The sequence below is a fragment of the Equus przewalskii genome, chromosome 26, assembly GCF_037783145.1.
Source record: "Equus przewalskii isolate Varuska chromosome 26, EquPr2, whole genome shotgun sequence".
NCBI classification, from domain to species: Eukaryota; Metazoa; Chordata; class Mammalia; order Perissodactyla; family Equidae; genus Equus; species Equus przewalskii.
The window spans coordinates 26,989,245-27,009,433 of record NC_091856.1 but is presented as its reverse complement, the minus strand read 5'-3'; the positions used below and the strand labels follow the sequence as shown (position 1 = coordinate 27,009,433).

Sequence of the window (20,189 nt, the reverse complement as noted above, 5' to 3'; positions counted from 1 at the left end):
GCTATATAATAAAACACTCATTTTAAAGTATTCAAATAATAGATACAGTATTAGGAAGAAAGTAAAATCCCTTGAAATCCTAACACCCTGACAAAACCACTTTTCACATTTTCGTGACCATACATTCATGTATTTCTTGACTCATATATACGCCAAATGGATACGTAAATCGTAACAAAAATTTTTTAAATATAATTTTATTAATTAGTACAGTATGGCTTGCGGTAAAAGAGTAAATAGAGACAAGGTAAAATAAAAAATAAAAACATCACATTCCCTCCACAAATGTTAATACTTTAATGCATATCCTTCTGTGTGTCTACCTATTGCTTTTCAAAATGAGATCACATAATTTAGCAATCTGCTTTATTCAATTGACAATATCTACCTTATCATTTCTGTGAATTTTCATCTCATCTGATTCTTAGATCACATTCAAATTTTCTATCAACCTAAAAATATTTTTACAGCTGGCTTTCCCAAATCAGTAATATCAATTCAGTAAATTTTCCTCTCATCTAATACCTAACTATAATCAAAGTGTCTGTTGACTGAAATATATGTTTTTACAATTACTTTTCCTGAATCAGTACCCAATCCAGTGCCACACATTGCATCTTGTTATGTCCATTAATTGCTTTTTTAATCTAGCACTTAAGAAAAAATTAAAAGAAACTGGCTTATTGAAGAAATCAGGCCACTTGAGGTGCAAAATTTCCCACATTCTGGATCTGAATGGTTGCTTCCTCAAGAAGTCACTGAGTTTGTTCCTTTAGACCTTGTATTTTCTGGAAACTGGAAGTTATAGCTCAAGGCTCAGTTGACTGATGTAGTAACCAGGAGCCAGAATGGGAAGGACCCTGAAAGCTAACATAAGGAAAATGAAGTTCAATCTACAGACACAGGGGCACCCTTATAGGTTTTTCAGTACAGTGCCAGTATCAGATTTGAGTTTTTAAAAAGATCTTTCTGGTAGAAGTAGAGAAGGCAAAATAGGGGGTATAGAACAGTCTGGAGGCTGCTTAAGATCAGAAAGGCTTGAACTACAGCAGAAGAAAAGGAGTAAAAAGGAACAGGGTTTGAGAGGTACTTTAAAAATAAATATCTTCAAGTTTGCTGATTCTTTCTTCTGCCTGCTCAAATTTGATTTTGAACCCCTCTAGTGCATTTTTTATTTCTATTACTGTACTCTTCAACTCTAGAATTTCATTTTGGTTCCTTTTTATAATTTCTCTCTGATGATATTCTCATTTTTTTCATACATTGTTTTCCTGACTTCATCCATGTTTTCTTTTAGCTCAATAAGTAATTTCAAGATAGTTGTTTTAAAGTCTTTTTCTAGTAGGTCAGATGTCTGAGCTCTCTTAGGGAAGGTTTCTGTTGATTTATTTTGTTCCTTTGAATGCATCACACTTTTTTGTTTCTTTGTATGACTTTTGATTTTTTTCTTGAAACATGGACATTTGAATCTTATAATGTGGTAACTCTGGAAATCAGATTCTCCCCCTCCCCAGAGTTTGCTAGGGGCTTTTTTTTTTTGCTTTTTTTATTTTCTTTGTTTTTGAGGAAGATTAGCCCTGAGCTAACATCTGCTGCCAATCCTCCTCTTTTTGCTGAGGAAGACTGGCCCCGAGCTAATATCTGTGCCCATCCTCCTCTACTTTATATGTGGGATGCCTGCCACAGCATGGCTTGACAAGTGGTGCATAGGTCTGCACCCAGAATCTGAACCAGCAAACCCTGGGCCGCTGAAGTGGAATGTGCAAACTTAACCACTGAGCCACTGGGCTGGCCCCTTGGTTTGCTTTTTTTTTTTTTTGATTGTTGAAGGGTATCTCGGTGTCAGGGATCACGATCATCCTGAAGTCTTCTCAGGTCTTTTCTGAGCCTGCATCTTTTCCTCGTTTTATGTGACGGCTTTCTAATTTTCTCCATATCAGTGGTTGCTTTTGAATATCCTAATCCTGGCTGCCACATGGAGTGAAAGGGAGAAACTAACCAAAAACAGGTGCTATTCCTTCAAATCCCCTGGAAGCCAGCTCACCTGATGGGGGTTGAAACAATGGCAACCAGCCTCTGTGTCTGCACCTCAGAACTCAAAAGCAGAAGTCAGTAATCAGAACACAGAACAATGGTATTTGGAGCACAAGGTTCTTATTTCCCACCCTGGCTCCAGCAAGCCACACCAGGAATGTGAACATAGCTGCCTGCCACGGGGTTAAGGGTTAGGAGATGGGTAGGTGCTATGACACTAAAGGGTGACAGTGACTGAAATTAACCTCAATTTACCAACCAAACTTTCCCATGGAAGATGCAAGCATTCAAACAGACTCCACAGTTCCAAAACAGTTACTTCAGACAGTTTCTGCCAGTACAATTGTTGTCCAGGTAGAGAGATGGATTCCTTGCATTTCCTACTCCATCTGAGGAACAGGAAAAAATAAAAGAATGAAGAAATGTGAACAGAACCTGAGGGATCTGTGGGACACTACCAAGAGAAACAACATACCACTGTGGGAGTCTCAGAAGGAGGAGACAGAGAAAGGGGAGAAAGAATAATAATCAAACTGTAGAAAGCCAAAGAAAAGAGAATCTTGCAGCAGCAAGAGAGAAGTGACTCATCACATACAAGGAATCCTCAAGATTATCAGCCAATTTTGTCATCTTAAACCTTGGAGGCTAGAAGGCAGTGGGTTGGTAATATTCAAAGTGCTGAAAGAAAAAAAACTGTTGACAAAGAATTCTATATCTGGCAAAACTGTCCTTCAAAAATGAGAGAGAAGTTAAGATTTTCTGATTTAACAAAAGCTAAGGGAGTTCATTACCACTAAACCTGCCCTTCCTGAAATGCTAAAGACAATCCTTCAGGTTGAAATAAAAAGATGCTCAACAGTAATTTGAAGCCATATGAAGAAATAAAGATCTCTGATAAAGATAAATACGCAGGCATTATAAAAAGTAAGTATTGTAATTATGGCTTGTAACTCCTCTTTTTATTTTCTCTATGACTTAAAAGACAAACGTACAAAAATATTAACCTATGTTATGGGGCACACAATGTATAAAGATGTGATCTGTGACATCAATAACAGAAATAGGGGACAGAACTGTATATGAGAGATTTTGTATGCTACTGAAGTTGGTATCAATTTAATTAGATTGTTATAACTTTTGGCTGCTAAAAGTAATCCCCATGACAACCACAAAGAAAATATCTATACAATATATACAGAAGGAAATACGTGGTGAACCAAAACTTTTCACTAGAAAAAATCAAATAAACACAGAAAAAGGCAGTAATGGAGGAAATGAAGGACACAAAAGCTGTAAGTACCATGGAAAACAAACAGCAAAATAGTAAGAGAGCTTCAAAATATATGAAGCAAAAATGACCAGAATTAAAGGGAAGAATAAACAGTTCTACAATAATAGTTGGAAACTTCAATACCCCACTTTAAATAATGAATGGAATAAGCAGATATAAGATAAGTCAGGAAATAGAGGACTTGAACATCACAATAAACCAACTAGACCTAACAGACATCTACAGAACATTCCACTCAACAACAGAATATACATCTGTCCAAGTTCACATGGGACATTCTCCAAGACAGGTCATATATTAGAGGCCACAACAAGTCTCAATAGATTTTAAAAGATTGATATCATACAAAGTACCTTTCCAACCACAATGGGTTGAAGTTAGAAATCAATAACAGAAAGAGAGCTAGAAAATGCACAGATATGTGGAAATTAAACAACCCATGGGTCAAAGAAGAAATCAAAAAGCAAATTAGAGTATACTTAAAAACAAATGAAAATGATAACAAAAAACACCAAAAATTATAGGAAGCAATGAAAGCAGTAATCAGATGGAAATTTATAGCTATAAATGGCCATTAAAAAAGAAGAAAGATCCCAAAACAATACTCTAACTTTATGCCTTACAAAACTAGAAAAAGAAAAGCAAACTAAACCCAAAGCTAGCCGAAGAAAGGAAATAAAACAGATGAGAGTGGAGATAAACAAAATAGAGGATAGAAAGACAGAGAAAAATCAATGAAACCAAAAGCTGTTTCTTTGAAAAGATCAACAAAATCAACAGACCTTTTGGCTAGACTGCTAAAGAAAGAAGAGAGAACGTGCAAATAACTAAAATCAGAAAGGAAAGTGAGGATATTACTTCTGACATTCTAGAAATAAAAAGGATTATAAAAGAATACTATCAACAATCATATGCGAACAAATTAACCTAGAAAATTTGTGGACAAATTGCTTGAAACATACAAATTATTTCAACTAATTCAAGAAGAAATAGAAAATCTCAACACACCTATAACAAGTAAAAAGATTGAGTGCATAATCAAAAATTTCCCAACAGAGAACAGTCCTGCACCAGATGGCTTCACCAATGAATTGTACCAAACATTTATTGAAGAATTAACACCAATTCTTCTCAAACGCTTCCAAAAATTTAAAGAAGAGGGAATGCTTCCTAACTCATTCTAGGAGGCCTTCATTACCCTGATACCAAAGCCACATAAATGCATCACAAGGAATGAAAATTATGGACGAATATCTCTTATGAATACAGATGCAAAAATCCTCAACAACATATAAGGAAATCAAATCCAACAGCATATTAAAAAGATTATTCATCATGACGAAGTGGGATCTATCCCAGGAATGCAATGGTGGTTCAACATAAAATCAATCAATGTACTATATCACATAAATAAAAAGAAGGGAAAAAACACATGATCATCTCAATTGATACAGAAAAGGCACTTGACAGAATACAATGCCTTTTCATGATAAAATATCTCAGAAAACTAGTTACAGAGGGAAAATTCCTCAAAATGATAAAGGTATTTGTGAAAAACCCACATCTAACATTATACTCAATAGTTTAGCTACCCATCTAAGATCACAAACAAGTCAAGGATGCCTCCTTTCACTGCTAATATTCAACACTGTACTGGAAGTTCTAGCCAGAAGTATTAGACAAGAGAAAGAAATACAAAGTATCCATATTGGAAAGGAGGAGGTAAAACTATCTCTATTCACAGACAACACGATCATATATATGGAAAATCTCAAAGAATCTACAGAAAGCTACTGGAGCAGAAAAACAAATTCAGCAACCTCGCTGGATGCAAGACCGACATACAAAAATCAGTTGTTTCTACACACCAGCAATGAACAATGTGAAAAGGACATTAAGAAAGCAATTCCATTTAATCAAAAAGAATTAAATACCCTGAAAACTAGAAAACATTGCTGAAAGAAATTAACGAAGACTAAGTACATGGAAAGACATTCCATATTCATAAGAAGACAAAATTGTTAAGATGGCAATTCCACTCAAAGTGATCTACAGATTCAACACAATCTCTATCAAAATTACAACCGTCTTTTTCTCAAAAATGTAAAAGCCGATCCTCAAATTCATATGGAATTTCAAGGGGCCCAGAATAGCCACTAGAATCTTGAAAAAGAAAAATAAAGTTGGAGGACTCATACTTCCTCACTTTGAAACTTCCTACAATGCTACAGTAATTAAAAGAGTATGGTACTAACCTAAGGACAGATATATAGTTCAGTGTAATAGAATACAGAGCCTAGAAACAAACCCTCACATATATGGTCAGTTGATTTTCAACAAAGATGCCAAGACCATTCAATGGGGAAAAGACAGTCTTTTCAACAAACGGTGCTGGAAAAACAATATCCATATGCAAAAGAATGAAGTTGGGTACAGCCGTGGTGACGGTTACACAACATGGTAAATGTACTTAACGCTACCTAAGTTTACACTTACAAATGATTAAAAAAAAGAAAGAAAGAAATACTATGTGTGTCATACCACTGTAAACCTCCCTCCCCCCAAAAAAGAAAAGAAAAGGAAATTGGGAGAATCCAGTGAGCAAGTGTATAGGCAAAGAGAAGGAAAGGAACTCTAGAATGATACTAAAGTTTTCTGTTCCGCAGGACTGTGTGGATGATGCCGTTCACCACAAGGACTACAGGAGATAAGACCCAGGTCTGCAGATGAACTCGAGATAATTAAAAGGTACTTTAACATCTGGACAAATCAATTGGAGATGTCTTCTGGGCAGCTGGCCCTGGAGCTCAAGAGACCAGTCTGGGCTGCCGAGAGTGATCTGTGAAAGGTCAGCAGCTGTAGGTAACAGAAGCCACGGGAATGAATGAGATCCCTGGGCAACACCAACATCCAAAAGCGGGGATGTAATCCTCCTGCTTTCAGGACCCCAACGAGGCCAGTCCACATCCCTGGGCGGGTGGGACTTACCAAGTCTTAAAAGCGGAGGAGACCTTCAGGCCCTCGCAGGCAGCAGACGGTCGAGGCCCCGCTCGAGAAGAAACGCTGAGAAAGCGCGAAGCGCGCACAGTCTAAGCCCCAGACGCTAACGAGTCGCCGCATCTTGGAGTAGCTGGAGAGGACACTTGGAGCAAAACTCCTGGACACTCAGTCTGCACCCCGCCCACAGGGCGGAAAGTCCCTCTCCAGCCGCTGCCCTCCGAGCCTTCCGATTGGTGGAGAGGACCATGGGACCTGGAAGTTGTCTTTGTCCGGCGAGGGCTGCCCTTCCGGTTCCGTTGGGTCCCCCTTTGGCTCGGGTTCTCTGCCCCTCCCCCTTCCCGGAGCCCCGAGGGGCCGGAGCTCCTGGTGGTGCCGGATCCTGACGGCGGCCTTCCCCCGGGTCTGTAAGTGTGGAGGCGGCCAGAGCACCGGGCAGGGGGACGGGGTGTCTCAAGATGGAGCCCTCTTGGGGCCCTGGATTGGCCAGGACCTGCGCTGGGATGGGGGCGGAGGGGTTGGCTAAGGTCTGGGGAGACTTACGAGCCCGTTGCCCGGCCCACGCTGCGCCCCGCCTCTTTCCCCTCCCTGCGTCTGCAGTGGGGAGCCTAAGGATGTCCCAGGGACCTCCTCCCGGGACCCCAGCGGAGGGCCTCGCCGTTGGCTTGGACTCCCGACTCTGGTGTCTTGTAAGAAGTGCCAGAGCTGAGGCCCTGGCAAGGCCTCATGCCAGCCCGCGAGAATCTTTATGAGTGCTGACCTAGGATACCCTTTTGCCGGGGTTTCCCTCAAATCAGCCACTGGCTGCAGCATCTTTTATACTACTGGCGCTGTGCCAGGCACTGGGAATTTGTAAGATATCATTCCAACTTTCAGGGTCAAGTTTGCGAGGCGGATATAAATAGAAGTCCTCCTGCTGCGATATATGTATCTGTCATATATGTGTGAATTGCCCAAGTGGCAGTTGCCGGAAAGGCTGAAGAAGGAAAGTGACGTCTAAATTATACTTCTTGAGGTGGAGAAGAGCTTTTCATGCAGAAGGAACAATTGCAATGCTGTGAAGGAAAGACTGAGCATAACTTGTGTGGAAAGAGGAGGAAGTGGGAGGACCCTTGTTCATAGGATGAGATATGAGGCTGGGAAAGTAGGCTGAGGTCCAGATAGTGATTAAACCTGAAGGAGATAAGTTGTTTTTGGAGAGTTTTGAGCAGGAGACAGATATGGTCAGATTTGCACTGTAGAAAGCCATGTTGTTCTGGAGGTCAGCCAATAGAATAGGAATTTCTATAAACTGTTTCTGGACATTAGCTAAAGTCTAGGTACTTTTACTGGAGATTCTTTTGAAGGAGTTATGGGATCAGCCTAGTGAGAGGCAATGGAGTCCTGAAATGGATTTATGACAGTATTATTGGGAAGAATGCGAGTATGTTGTAGTGAATGGTGTCAAGACTCCATAATAAACTCGGTGTTGAGTGTGAAAGAGGTACCAAAGCTGATTCCCAGGTTTTAAGCCTTTGGTATTTGAAGAATGTTGATGCCATTATCATCAATAAAGCCATAAGCTTTAGTGTAGACTACACATTTATTTTTTGGATATGTTGAATTACTAATGGGATACCCACACGGAGCTGTCCAGTATAGAGTTGGAAATGCAAATCTGCAGCTCAGCCTAAATGTTGTGGCTAGAAGTGAAGGTTTAGGTCATCAGCAAAGAGGTGGAAGCCATGGGAATAATTGGCATCAGGAAGGGATTATTGAGAAGAAGGGAATATTTTGAGGGAATGGCTGTATTTATAAAGCAAAAAGAGGAATTAGAGCTAGTAGTAGTTGGTATAGTAGCAGAAACACAGGTAGGGGATAAAGCATAAAGGTGCAGGGTTCTAGCAACCAAGGAGACCCAGAAATCAAAAGAAGAGAATTTTGAAAAGGGTCCATGGGGACAATTCATATAGAGCATTTGGGGAAGGAAAAAACCAAAAGATTGCATTTCTTTATTAAGAGATCATTAGTTACCTTTTAAAAAGCAATTTCAGTAGAGTGATGAGGTGATGATAATACGAAATAATGGAGACCTCAACTAGTTTGGTGTTAAATGAGAATGAGAAATTGCCACCTATGAAGGATTTCACAAAGAAAATTGACAGCTTTATTTGTTTATTTACCCAATAAATGCTTATAAAGCACATTCCAGGCACTGTTCTAAGCTCTTTTAAAAATTAACTTAATTTTTAAATTTAATTTACATTAAAAATTAATTTAATTTCCCATAACAACCCTGTGACATAATATTACTATTTGACAGACAGATGGGAAAACTGAAGCACAGAAGTGGTTAAGTAACTTGCCCAAGGTGACACAGCTAGTAAGTGGTTGAGCAGAATTTGATCCTAGGAAATATGGCTCCAGAATCCATGGTTTTACACCACTGCACTAAGCAGTGACTGAGTGTGGGAGTCAAAGGAGCGGAAAAAATTTAAGCAAAGATAGGCTCATTGATTTAAAAAAAAAAAAAAAATGGAGAGGCTTGTGAGGAGCTCCAGATTGAGAAAAGGGAAATAATGAATTTTTTTGTGTATTATATATGTTTTTTATTTCTTTCCTTCTGTCTTAGATCCTCTTCCAATCTGTGCCAGCTTAGGCCAGTTTCTTTCACAATTAGGTCTATTTATGTCATGCTTTCATCTATCACTTACTATCTATAATCAGGTCTCCTCTTCAGCTTCAGACCCATATCCAGCTAACTAATAGAACTTCTCCTTGATATGATTCAGGTTAAACATTTTAAGACCAGACTCATGATCATCTCTTCCAGTGTTCCCTAGCTTATTGAATAACACTCCATCAAAGATATCCAGTCACTGAAACCAAATATCTTGGAGTCATCTTGACCTTTCCTCTCTTGTTCCCCACCTTGGTCACCAAGTCCATGAGTTCTTTGTTTAAAATATTTCTCGAATCTCTTTCCTGTCTCCATCCATATTATTGTTCTCTCTATTCAGGCCCTCATCATTTCTGTCTTGATATGCTAAAGTAATAGCAAACTAATACATTTCCTTGCCTTCGTGTTCGCTGTTCTCAGAGCCAGTCTCCATGAATTTTTGTTTCTGACTTACTGAGTTTTAGCAGTGCAACAGTTTAGACCTCATGTATTTTGAGTGATAGAGGAGTAGCCTCAGGCAGGTATTTTTGGGTAGCTTGAACTGTTAAGTTTGGTCAGGATTGGCCATGAGGATGGGCATTTAGGAACTTTTTAAGAAGAGAAGGTAATAAAACATTGAGAAACCAGACAGGCTTTCTGAAGAAGTACGTCCTGAAAAAACATAGCAAAAAATCAAGGACTAAGCTTTGAAGGATATACTTATCTTTACACAATTTAGTGAACGCTTGAGGAACAGACCAGCAAAAGAAGGGTGGAAAACTGAGGCCAGTAGTTAAGTAACATGCCCACTTCTGTACAGCAGTTTACAAAGAATGAACTAGATCTATATTTATTCAACATAAATAGCCCTCAAAAACAAGAAATGAAAAAGGAAAGTTGCAAAACAATGTGTATAGTTTATGTATAAAACATAATTTTATTTTATATTTTCTGTGGCTAAGCAGATAGAAGTGTTGTTTTTAAAATAGAAGGAGGGAGGGGCCAGCCCGTTGGCGCAGTGGTTAAGTGCGCGCATTCCACTTCGGTGGCCCGGGGTTCGCCGGTTCGGATCCTGGGTGCGGACATGGCACCGCTTGGCACGCCATGCTGTGGTAGGGGTCCCACATATAAAGTAGAGGAAGATGGGCATGGATGTTAGCTCAGGGCCAGTCTTCCTCAGCAAAAAGAGGAGGATTGGCCCCAGATGTTAGCTCAGGGCTAATCTTCCTCAAAATAAAATAAAATAAAATAGGAGGAGGGACAGTCATGAAGGACCAAACATAGAACAAACTGAGTACTGAGTGGAAGGTGGTTGGGAAAGGGAACTTTTACTTTATAATGTTCAAAAATTTTCTAGGAAGGATATATTTCCATATATGTTACTTAGAATTATAAGTAAAAACAAAACAAAAGAGTGAGAACTTGGAAAGTGTAGTGTCATGAAAGTTACCCAAAGGAAGAAAAGAATGGAGGATCGATGCAGAGAAAGGCTGTAGTATATTACAACCTCTTTAAAAAATGGCATATGGAGTTAATGAGAGACAAAGAAAGATTTCCAAGTAGTCTTGAGTGCTAAGTTGAAAGATAAAGACACTTTTATGAGGTAGATGAGGAAACAGACTGACATATAGCTTGGGAGTTTATTATACAGAATAACAAAGTTTTAGAGGCATTTGAGATAAGAAATGGGTATTTTCTCCCTGCCCGTAGCACTGCAGTAAACATTGTCTAACCTAGAATATTCACTGATCCTTTTTGGTTACTCCTGTTTGAACAAAGGGAAATTTTCAAATCAGCTGGCACATTTGATATGGAAATAATTATGAAAGAATTCTGTAAACATAAAGAGATCTTAAGTGAGAATATTCCTATTACATTGATGTTTGAGAAATGGGTCATTCCAAACTGGCTAATAGAAACTTGGCAGTATTCAGATTTAATCACAGTAACCTAGGCAATAGATGATAAGGACCTGAACCTTGGCAATGATAGTAAGAATAGAGAGAGAGAATTTGGAAATCATTCTCTGGAAAGAATCAGTAGAATATAGTGACAAGTCTCTATTCTACCCGACCAGTTCTTTACTTTCTTTCAGTTACCGGAAGCTCTGCTACAGTCTGGAATTATGTGAGTGATTTTTATTAAAATTATGAATAATTCCTACTACACTTAGAAGTTAACTACAGTTAGAGATTCTGAAAATCAACTATATTCATAATTTTTAGTTTTATTTGCAAATGGCTTTGTTTCAGTCTACAAATAAACAAAAGGTGGGAAAATAACATAAAGTTTAAATAGGTGAGAAAGGAGGGTAAAACAAGGATAAAGAAATAAAATGCAATCTGGAATATGACTAATATATAAATGGCTTCCTATTAAAATCCTGTAGACTTGACACAAATTTGGCTTGAAGTTGTACTTTTTGTTTTTAAACATAAACCTTTTATTGAGGCATAACTAAATACACAAAAGCATGTAAATCATAAGCGTACAACTAAATGGACATGAGGAAGGAAATCTGAACAGTGACACAGTTGACGTTATCCATAAAATAAAACTTCAGGTAGCCTAGTTTTTCATGCGTGGATTTGGGCATCACTCAGCTTGGGCACAAGTTCCAACTCTAACACTTAGCACTTCCCCCCTCTCTTAAGTTGAGCAAGTTATTTGTGTTCTCCAAGCTTAAGTTGCCTCAAATGCAAAGTGAGGATGATGATAAATCCTACCTCATAGGGATTTTGAGGATTTAGTGGGTCAATTTAGGTAAAGATTAGCTATTATTTCTCTTATTTTTAAATAAAACTAAGCCAGTTCATAAGAAACACAATTATTCCTTTTTATTTTGAAATTTTTGAAAAGTAAAAAAAAAAGTTTGTCTAAAATTTGGTTTTATATCGTAAAAACTCTTTTGTAAACAAACCCTAGAAAAAAATTTTCCCCAGGGCACTCAAAAGGGAATATCATGATAATGATGTCTCTACCTTAGCTCAATAATAATTTCATAGGGAACATGAAGAGTTCATTATTCTGCTGGTTTTTGTTGAATGAGCTGTGTAAAAAGTAACGGTTGATCCTTGCCCTCAAATAACTAACAGCCTATCCGAAGGAGAAACTAGTGACAGGAAACAATTAAGGGATAAACTGTGTGGCCTGGAAATAAGAGTTTATCAAAAGGAGACAATAGAGTGGGCTGACATATATTAGGGAAAACTTCTCAAACAGGATAAATGTTCCTCACATTCTTTGGCTACAGCAGACAAATCAAAACAAGCACTTTCCTGGGATACCTGGTTGGCTGCTCCCATTGGTAAGTTTCTTGAGACTGATGGGTAGGAAGTAAATGAAATTGTACTCCAGCTCCTCATCTTTGGAGCTTCAAGGAACAGTTATCCCTGAGGACGATGTTGTCTAAAGCATTGTGAGCACTGTCATACTACAGATGGAAGCAATTAATGCTCATTTTTGGGTGTAGGTAGGAAAATACTGACCTGAGGGTAGATTTAGAACAAGCTAAACTCTAAGCTAAACTCTAAAAAAGAATGCCCCTTTTGTTTGGCCACTTGAAACAACAGTCATTTTTATAACTTCTGGTTATAAATTGGGACATTTCACCATTTCCAGAATGAATATATTAAGCTACTGTAATTGCTAAAACTCACCAGGGACAATACAGTTTTGCTGTTTTCTTTACTGCTGTATTCCCTGTATCTCCTAGATTTTTCCTTTTTATTTGATATTCACCGTCTTTTCTCTGTTGCTACATTTGCTTTTCTTTATCCCTTCTCTCTCATCTTTATTGTGATTTTTCATTATGTTTACATTCAGAGTGCCATGAAAGGGAAAAGCTTATAGTTTATGTATGTTTATTTTTGTTAATATATCTGTGCCATACCAGTTCCCCCTCCTAATTTCACCTCTCTTTCAATGACAGTTTCATTCAGCTAACCTCCTAAGTTTAGAACCTGTACACATTCCTTTTTCGATTCTCTGTATCCAGTTAGTTTCCAAGTTCTTTGGAATCTTTTGTAATTTTTCCTTACTCCTTATTCCCATTTTGATTCCTTTCTAGGCTCTCATGGCCTCAGACATGTAATGCTTCTGCAGGCACTGAGCTGGTCTTCCTAACAGCACTTCTTCCTTCTTACCACTGTCAAATGAATCCTATAGGTTCAGCAAATGCAAACTGAGCACCTGCCATGTGTTTAGTACAATATTAGGTGATGGGAATACACACTGATCTGAACAGAAGAGGGTTTGGCCAGGAGTGAATGTGGCTGCAGTAAGTAGAATTTGAAGCAAAAGGAAAAAGTGTTTTGCCCTAAAAGATGCAGTTTCCAAGCATGAGCCTCATTGAATAGGCTGGAGATGTTTCCCTCTAGTGCTATGAAGCTTGCTGTTTGGAGAGGAAGGAGCAAGTATTTAATAAAGTATTTTGAGTCTTATTTTAGTACTCTGCTATGAGCTCAGTAGATACGGCTGTTCTGGTCTAAGGGGTTAGGGAAGGGCGTCTTGGAGGAAATAAAGGAGTCAGAATTGCATAAGAGTAGTGTTCTAGACTAATGGAATAACTGTGCTAAGGCTTGGAGTCAATAGAGTGCTCTCATGAACCAGGCACTGAGCAATATGAGAAGAGCTGGCCGCCTCCTTCAGGAGCTGGTGTTCTATCAACCTTGGTAAGTCAGTGTTACAGAAGATTATAAAGATTAAGCTTCAGGGTCCAGATGTGACCAAGAGCAGCTGGTTGTATTAGTGATTCTCACCTACGGGGTTGATGAATGCACGAAGTTCAAGGTGAATTTATTGATGCACTGTGATTGTAGAGCTGTTTCTCAAGGGTAGACCTGATATACCTGCTGATCTCATACAAGACTGATAGATAGACAGAGAGTGCCATTTTATTACTTTTACGATGACTGGTGGACTGGAATTATGTTGGCATGGTTAATTCCTCTTTCTCTTTAGCAAGACACATGGGAAGCCAAGTTAACAGAAAATAATTTGAAGAGTATGGAATCAGGGGGCTTTTTCCAAAGAAATTGCTATGTAAAGAGACAAACAAACATGCGGAGAATTTTGGCAAAGACACCTTCTCTCTGGTTGAATGGGTTAGGCCAGTGTTTACTTTAATTATTATTAGGTATACTTAGTTTATACTTAGGTTAGTCTTCATCCAGGAGACAATGGGAAGTCACGGCAAGATTTTAGGCAGGATTGGATATAATCAGATCTGTGTTGTTGAAAAATGACGTGTGGTCACTGTAGAAGTTGGACTAGAGGGAAAAGAAGCTGGAAGCCAAGGAACATTTATGAATCAGTTCTAGTAGTCCAGTTGATGAGTAATGATGGATAAATAGAGATAAAGAAGAAAGAACAGAATCTAGTAGGGATTAATTAGATCCACTTTACTCCTGCTCAGATTCCCACCAAGTGGCTCACCTGGTTTTTCTGTATCAAATATTTTATTTACTTTCTATATCAAGACATGTTTCTTAAGAGAGAGTTTATATTTGTCCAAAATGCACAGGACAAAGACCTATGCCTCTAACATTGTCTAAACAATCTCCCTTTAGGTCTGTGACTTTCATTCTATCGTAGAAATACTTGTATGAATAAATTCACATCATTTTAAAGAGAAGAGAGTTTACCCAGGAATGGGGCAAGTAATGTCCCTGCAGTTCTTTAAAATACATAACAAAGGAAAAGAGTGTTTTGTCTTTGAAGAGGCAGATTCATGGTATCACACAAAAGAAAATAGTTACTTCGTTATTATTTGTTGAGATGTTTTAGTTTGTTTTTGAAACCTGATAGAATTCTTATTTGAGAAGTGAAAAAACACTCAGAGTAACTCAAGCTTTGTTCTTGTATTAAGTATCTTAAAAAGTTGAATGAGGGGTTGGCCCCGTGGCCGAGTGGTTAAGTTCACGCGCTCCTCTTCGGCGGCCCAGGGTTTTGCCGGTTCGGATCCTGGGCGCAGATGTGGCACTGCTCATCAAACCATGCTGAGGCGGCATCTCACATGCCACAACTATAAGGACCCACAACTAAAAATATACAACTATGTACCAGCGGGCTTTGGGGAGAAAAAGGAAAAATAAAATCTTTGGAAAAAAAAAAGTTGAGTGAATGCCAAGCTATTCACACTGATATAAGTCCACTCCTTAGGTGCCATTGACACTTGATGTTGGTAAGGAGTAATTTTTAACAGCCTTTGAAAGCTGTTATACTAGCTTCCTCTTTCAAGGAAAATTTTATTTGGATACATACAAAGAGATAATGACAACACAAATTTGGTTTTGGAAGGAAAATCCAGGTTTCTTAATTGTTGGAATTTTCTTAAATTCATCCTTTTTACATTTCTGTTCTTTAGGTCTGCCAAAATGTCTGAAAGATCAGATCTCCTTCACTTCAAGTTTGAAAATTATGGAGATTCAATGTTACAAAAAATGAACAAATTAAGAGAAGAGAATAAATTTTGTGATGTTACAGTTCTCATAGATGATATTGAGGTACAGGGGCATAAAATTGTGTTTGCTGCAGGTTCCCCCTTCTTAAGAGACCAGTTTTTACTGAATGATTCCAGAGAGGTGAAAATCTCCATATTACAGAGTTCCGAAGTGGGGAGACAATTGCTCTTATCCTGTTATAGTGGTGTGCTGGAATTCCCTGAGATGGAACTGGTAAATTACTTGACTGCTGCGAGTTTTCTTCAGATGAGCCACATTGTAGAGCGGTGCACGCAGGCCCTGTGGAAGTTTATAAAGCCAAAACAACAAATGGATAGTAAAGAGGGATGTGAACCACAGAGTGCTTCTCCCCAGTCAAAAGAACAGCAGGGAGATGCCAGAGGATCCCCAAAGCAGAACTCACCTTGTATTCATCCATCTGAAGACAGTATGGATATGGAGGACAGTGATATTCAGATTGTTAAGGTAGAATCTATTGGGGATGTATCAGAGGTTAGAAGTAAAAAAGATCAGAACCAGTTTATTTCTTCTGAACCCACTGCTTTACATTCATCAGAGCCCCAGCACTCCCTGATAAATTCAACCGTGGAAAACAGAGTAAGTGAAATAGAACAAAACCATCTCCACAATTATGCCCTCTCTTACACAGGCAGTGATAACATCATCATGGCCTCAAAAGATGTCTTTGGGCCTAATATTCGAGGTGTAGACAAAGGCCTACAGTGGCATCACCAATGCCCAAAGTGTACCAGGGTGTTTCGTCACCTGGAGAACTACGCCAACCATTTAAAAATGCATAAACTCTTTATGTGTCTACTCTGCGGCAAGACTTTTACTCAGAAAGGCAACCTTCATCGACACATGCGTGTGCATGCCGGCATTAAACCTTTCCAGTGTAAGATCTGTGGGAAAACCTTTTCTCAGAAGTGTTCTTTACAGGATCATCTTAACCTTCACAGTGGAGATAAGCCCCATAAGTGTAACTATTGTGACATGGTTTTTGCACATAAGCCAGTTTTGAGGAAACACCTTAAACAGCTGCATGGCAAAAACAGCTTTGATAATGCAAATGAAAGAAATGTGCAAGACCTCACAGTGGATTTTGATTCTTTTGCATGTACAACAGTCACAGACTCTAAAGGTTGTCAGCCACAACCTGATGCAACACAGGTCCTGGATGCAGGTAAACTGGCCCAAGCTGTCCTGAACTTAAGGAATGATAGTACTTGTGTGAATTGAGTAGGGGCTTTATGCTCACGACTAGAACTGACTGAAAATGTGGCAATAGTCTCAGTGTTTGTAGGAGTGATTTTGCTAGTTTGACTTCTCCAAAGCCTCTGCAGGTTGTAGGGGTGAGTCAAAGCACTAACAGACCAGGCAACTTACCACTTGAAGTGGTCTTGCCTTCCTTTTGCCCTCTCCCATTTCTTGTTTTGAATTATTTATCCTGTGATGTCTGTTTTCTTTTCCCAAGGAGTTATCCCATTTGTCTACCTAACAATGACTTATGTCTTAGACTGACACTATTTTAGGCTTTTCACCAGGCACATTCTGAAGGTACCAACAAGTTAATAACATCACCTACACTCCACTAATAGAGTCTATGCTAAGAGAATGAATATTTTTCTTTGTCAGAAAATAGGCTGAGATATAAGGTGATATTGCTATTGGCCTGAATATGTGATAGAACTTCTTGTTGCCTATTGATAATTCAGCTCTGTCTGATAAATGAATGAATCTACTTCCTACCATTTGTACTTGTCTTGGAGCTGGTTATAAAGTAGTATTTTGGGTTCTGTACTCTTTTCAACAGTATTATGGCTCAACTTCATGTCATTGAATTGTTCACATAGACCGGAATACAGTCTTTTCAGCAACACCTGCAGACAAACAGTTAGGAATCACCATGAAGAGCATCATCAGCAAAGGATAGAAGTAGAGTTGTACAACAGTAATTAGAGGAGAAGTTTCCCCAGAAAGAAGCCAAATGCTTGTAATTAATATGTAACTTACTTCTTAATGCTTTTGAAGTCGGAATTACTCCAGGCACACTTAAAATGTGCTAAACTATAATGGTCTCTCTAAAAAGGAGCTATTTGGGAGTCTCCAGACTTTGTTTTAGAGGTTAGCCATCAGAAAGGTGAGTTTGGCCTTCAGAGTTTTGTCCAGTATACTGTAATAACCTCTGAATTCTCATTTCCTCATGTACTTTAATTTCTAAAATGGTTGAAAAAAGTGGGTGACAGAAGGAGCAATCAGATAATTGCATTCAGATGTTCCTATAAAGGTATAATGTCCCACCTTGCCACCTTTGATAAATCACTAATACAAAGTTGATCTTCCAGTATGGAAGACTGTTCCATATTGTTCCAAACTGTTTTTCCTAAAGCACATGTTATATAGTTCAAAAGTAAAATTTTGAGTCTTATTAGTTTCTGACCCATGAGTTAGATTTAGGTAATAAGAGTGTTAGTCCTTAGAGAATCTTCAGAGATCATTTACTCCACCTCTTTTTTTAAAATTGGGGTATCCAAAGCCCAAAGAGGTGGCCTGGCCAAGGCTGGCCAAAGTAGATAAGTGACTAAATATGAGCTAGTGTCCCTTGGCTTCAAAAGATTTAGTACAGGATCAAGAATACATTAGCCAAAAGCTCCTAGTTTGTGCTTCACCTTTGTGAATCCCTATAGGCTTTCTGAGACAGCCTGGATTTTGCAAACAAAATATCACAGGATTTATTTTTGTTAATTACTTTTTGATAATTATTTTTTTGTTAATTAATGAATATTACATTCTTCCCAAGCAAATGACTGATTTGCTGGGTGTTGGTTAGGGAGGGAAAGGACAAATAAGAATAATGTTAGAAGGATCCAAATATGAAACTGATTGATTTTTGTCTGGAGGCAGTGTTTAGTTTCCGTCAAGATTTTCTGTTTTTATTTTTGAGCTGTGAGAGTGCATGTAACAATAAACCAAAAATTAGGTTTGAGTAGTCAGAGGGAATTCTTAAAGTTGTTATAATTTGATGCTTTTACATGTGAATCTGACTTGAGGTGTAATTTATACCTTTTGTTAAAAGATTTAAAACGAGAATACAATTGAGCAGTAAGACTAATAGGTATCATGCCTATCATCACTCATCATATGATCTAAGGATGCTTCCTAGCATTCTGATTTTTATATGATCCAGCCAAAGAGTACCAGTTCTATGCAGCAGTGAGACACCGACATGTTAAAGATTTCACTGTTTTCTCCAAACATCATTTCATCACAGGGAAATTTCAAGATGGAGTGCTTCCTTTGCTTACATTCATGTCCTGTTTTGTTACTGGTTTGAAGACTGAAAAGCATGAGTTCAAATAAGATTGGTGTCTTTGGTTGGAGACTATTTCTGGGTTAACTCAGTCATTCAAGAAACACTTGTTGAGCACCTACTGTTGCCAGGTACTATGCTAGATACTGGGGTTATGAAGGTAAGATTGCTATGGTCCCTGCCCTCATGGAGCTTACAGTCTCATGTGGTCTTAGTGAGATAAGATGTCAATTTGATTTTACACTAGAAATAATAAAGAAAACTGCCTTGCTTTCTTGGATCACTTAAAATCAGCATCTTGATGGTTCTCTATGAGTAAAGTTTTGTCTAGTTGTCACCTTTTGCAACTGCAAACCACTGAAGTGATTCACAGTCTCCTCCATTTCTTGGCTGGAGAGGCATTCTGTTTCTGTGAGACATTTTCTTAATTTTAGTGTGACTTGACTATTCTCCTTGTTTATACATGTTTCCTAGATTGTATTGCAAAGTGGTCCAGTTACTGATATCAAATATGTCTTATAGGGGAAGATGACTTTCAAAACTAGTCGTATTCCTGTAGATGAGGAAGATTTTTTAAAACCTTAGTCATTCAGCAGTTGTATTTTATGGATCCCCAGGATAACGAAAAAGGAGAGAGGCCTCTCTTTACCATAGTTTGGTTTTAAAGAAATTACTGTCACAGTCATTTATTTATTTATTATTTAATTTTAAAGACAAACTCCAAACTGAAGTGACTCTGAGGTAAATCAGATGTGGTTTTAATTTGTTTTAGTTTCTTTATTAGAAGTTCTATAAATGGAAGGTGACCAGTGTCACTACTTTTAAAATATTGTCCTAAACAAACAACTTAGAACATTTTATTTCAGCTGGTGAATAGCTGTTCTAAATCTGTTGTATGTTAGACATACTATGAACTACCTCTTCACTTATTATGGGGAAGTTTCCTAAATAAAAGTGTGACAATTAAAGCTCTGGTGTTAGTGGTTTATTTTCTCTGTCCTCCTGCTTTCCTTTTCAATTGCTTGAATTTGAATACAAGAATGCCTTCTTCACTCCTGTTCTTTAAAAAACATATAAATCAAGCACACTGAACTTTGTTTCAGAAGAAACTGTGGGTTTAGCAGAAATTGTGACTAGGGTTATTTACGTCCCTGAGAACCTGTTGACTGAGGGGGTAGAGCAACTGCTTTTAAGAATTGGTTAGGGGCCGGCCCTGTGTCCCTGTGTCCCTGTGGCCCAGTGGTTAAGTTCCTGCGCTCTGCTTCCTCGGCCCAGGGTTTCGCTCGTTCAGATCCTGGGCGCGAATATAGCACCACTCATCAGGCCATGCTGAGGCGGTGTCCCACATGCCACAGCTAGAAGGGCCCACAACTAAAAATACATAACTATGTACTGAGGCCTTTGGGAGGAAAAAGGAAACAAAATCTTAAAAAAAAAAAAAAATTGGTTAAAATT

At 38.4% G+C, this 20,189-nt stretch overlaps 2 protein-coding genes across 7 annotated transcripts in view; one reads left to right on the top strand and one right to left on the bottom strand.

Annotated features, from left to right (window-relative positions):
• Nucleotides 1–6,563, bottom strand: part of RABGAP1 (RAB GTPase activating protein 1) — a 160,742-nt gene extending 154,179 nt beyond the window's left edge. The window contains exon 1 of one of the 5 annotated variants that reach the window (XM_008517924.2): nucleotides 6,314–6,563. The gene's annotated coding sequence lies outside the window, so the exon portion shown is untranslated. The remainder of the gene's footprint in view (nucleotides 1–6,313) is intronic. The other 4 variants (XM_070596371.1, XM_070596380.1, XM_070596377.1 and 1 more) reach the window with 4 other exon arrangements.
• Nucleotides 6,564–6,601: 38 nt separating this feature from the next.
• ZBTB26 (zinc finger and BTB domain containing 26) lies at nucleotides 6,602–19,702 on the top strand. 2 transcript variants are annotated; one of them, XM_070596404.1, is made up of 2 exons: nucleotides 6,602–6,729; nucleotides 15,328–19,702. In XM_070596404.1, exon 2 carries the CDS (start codon nucleotides 15,338–15,340, stop codon nucleotides 16,661–16,663), a length of 1,326 nt encoding a protein of 441 aa, XP_070452505.1. In that variant the 5' UTR covers nucleotides 6,602–6,729; nucleotides 15,328–15,337; the 3' UTR covers nucleotides 16,664–19,702. The 2 variants fall into 2 exon arrangements, with proteins under 2 accessions (XP_070452505.1, XP_070452504.1); XM_070596403.1 differs by having other exon boundaries at nucleotides 6,612–6,725.
• Nucleotides 19,703–20,189: the final 487 nt, after the last annotated feature.

What these genes read in the sequence shown, in the direction of transcription:
- ZBTB26 (XM_070596404.1), top strand. Translation starts at nt 15,338, where the DNA reads ATGTCTGAAAGATCAGATCTCCTTCACTTCAAGTTTGAAAATTATGGA.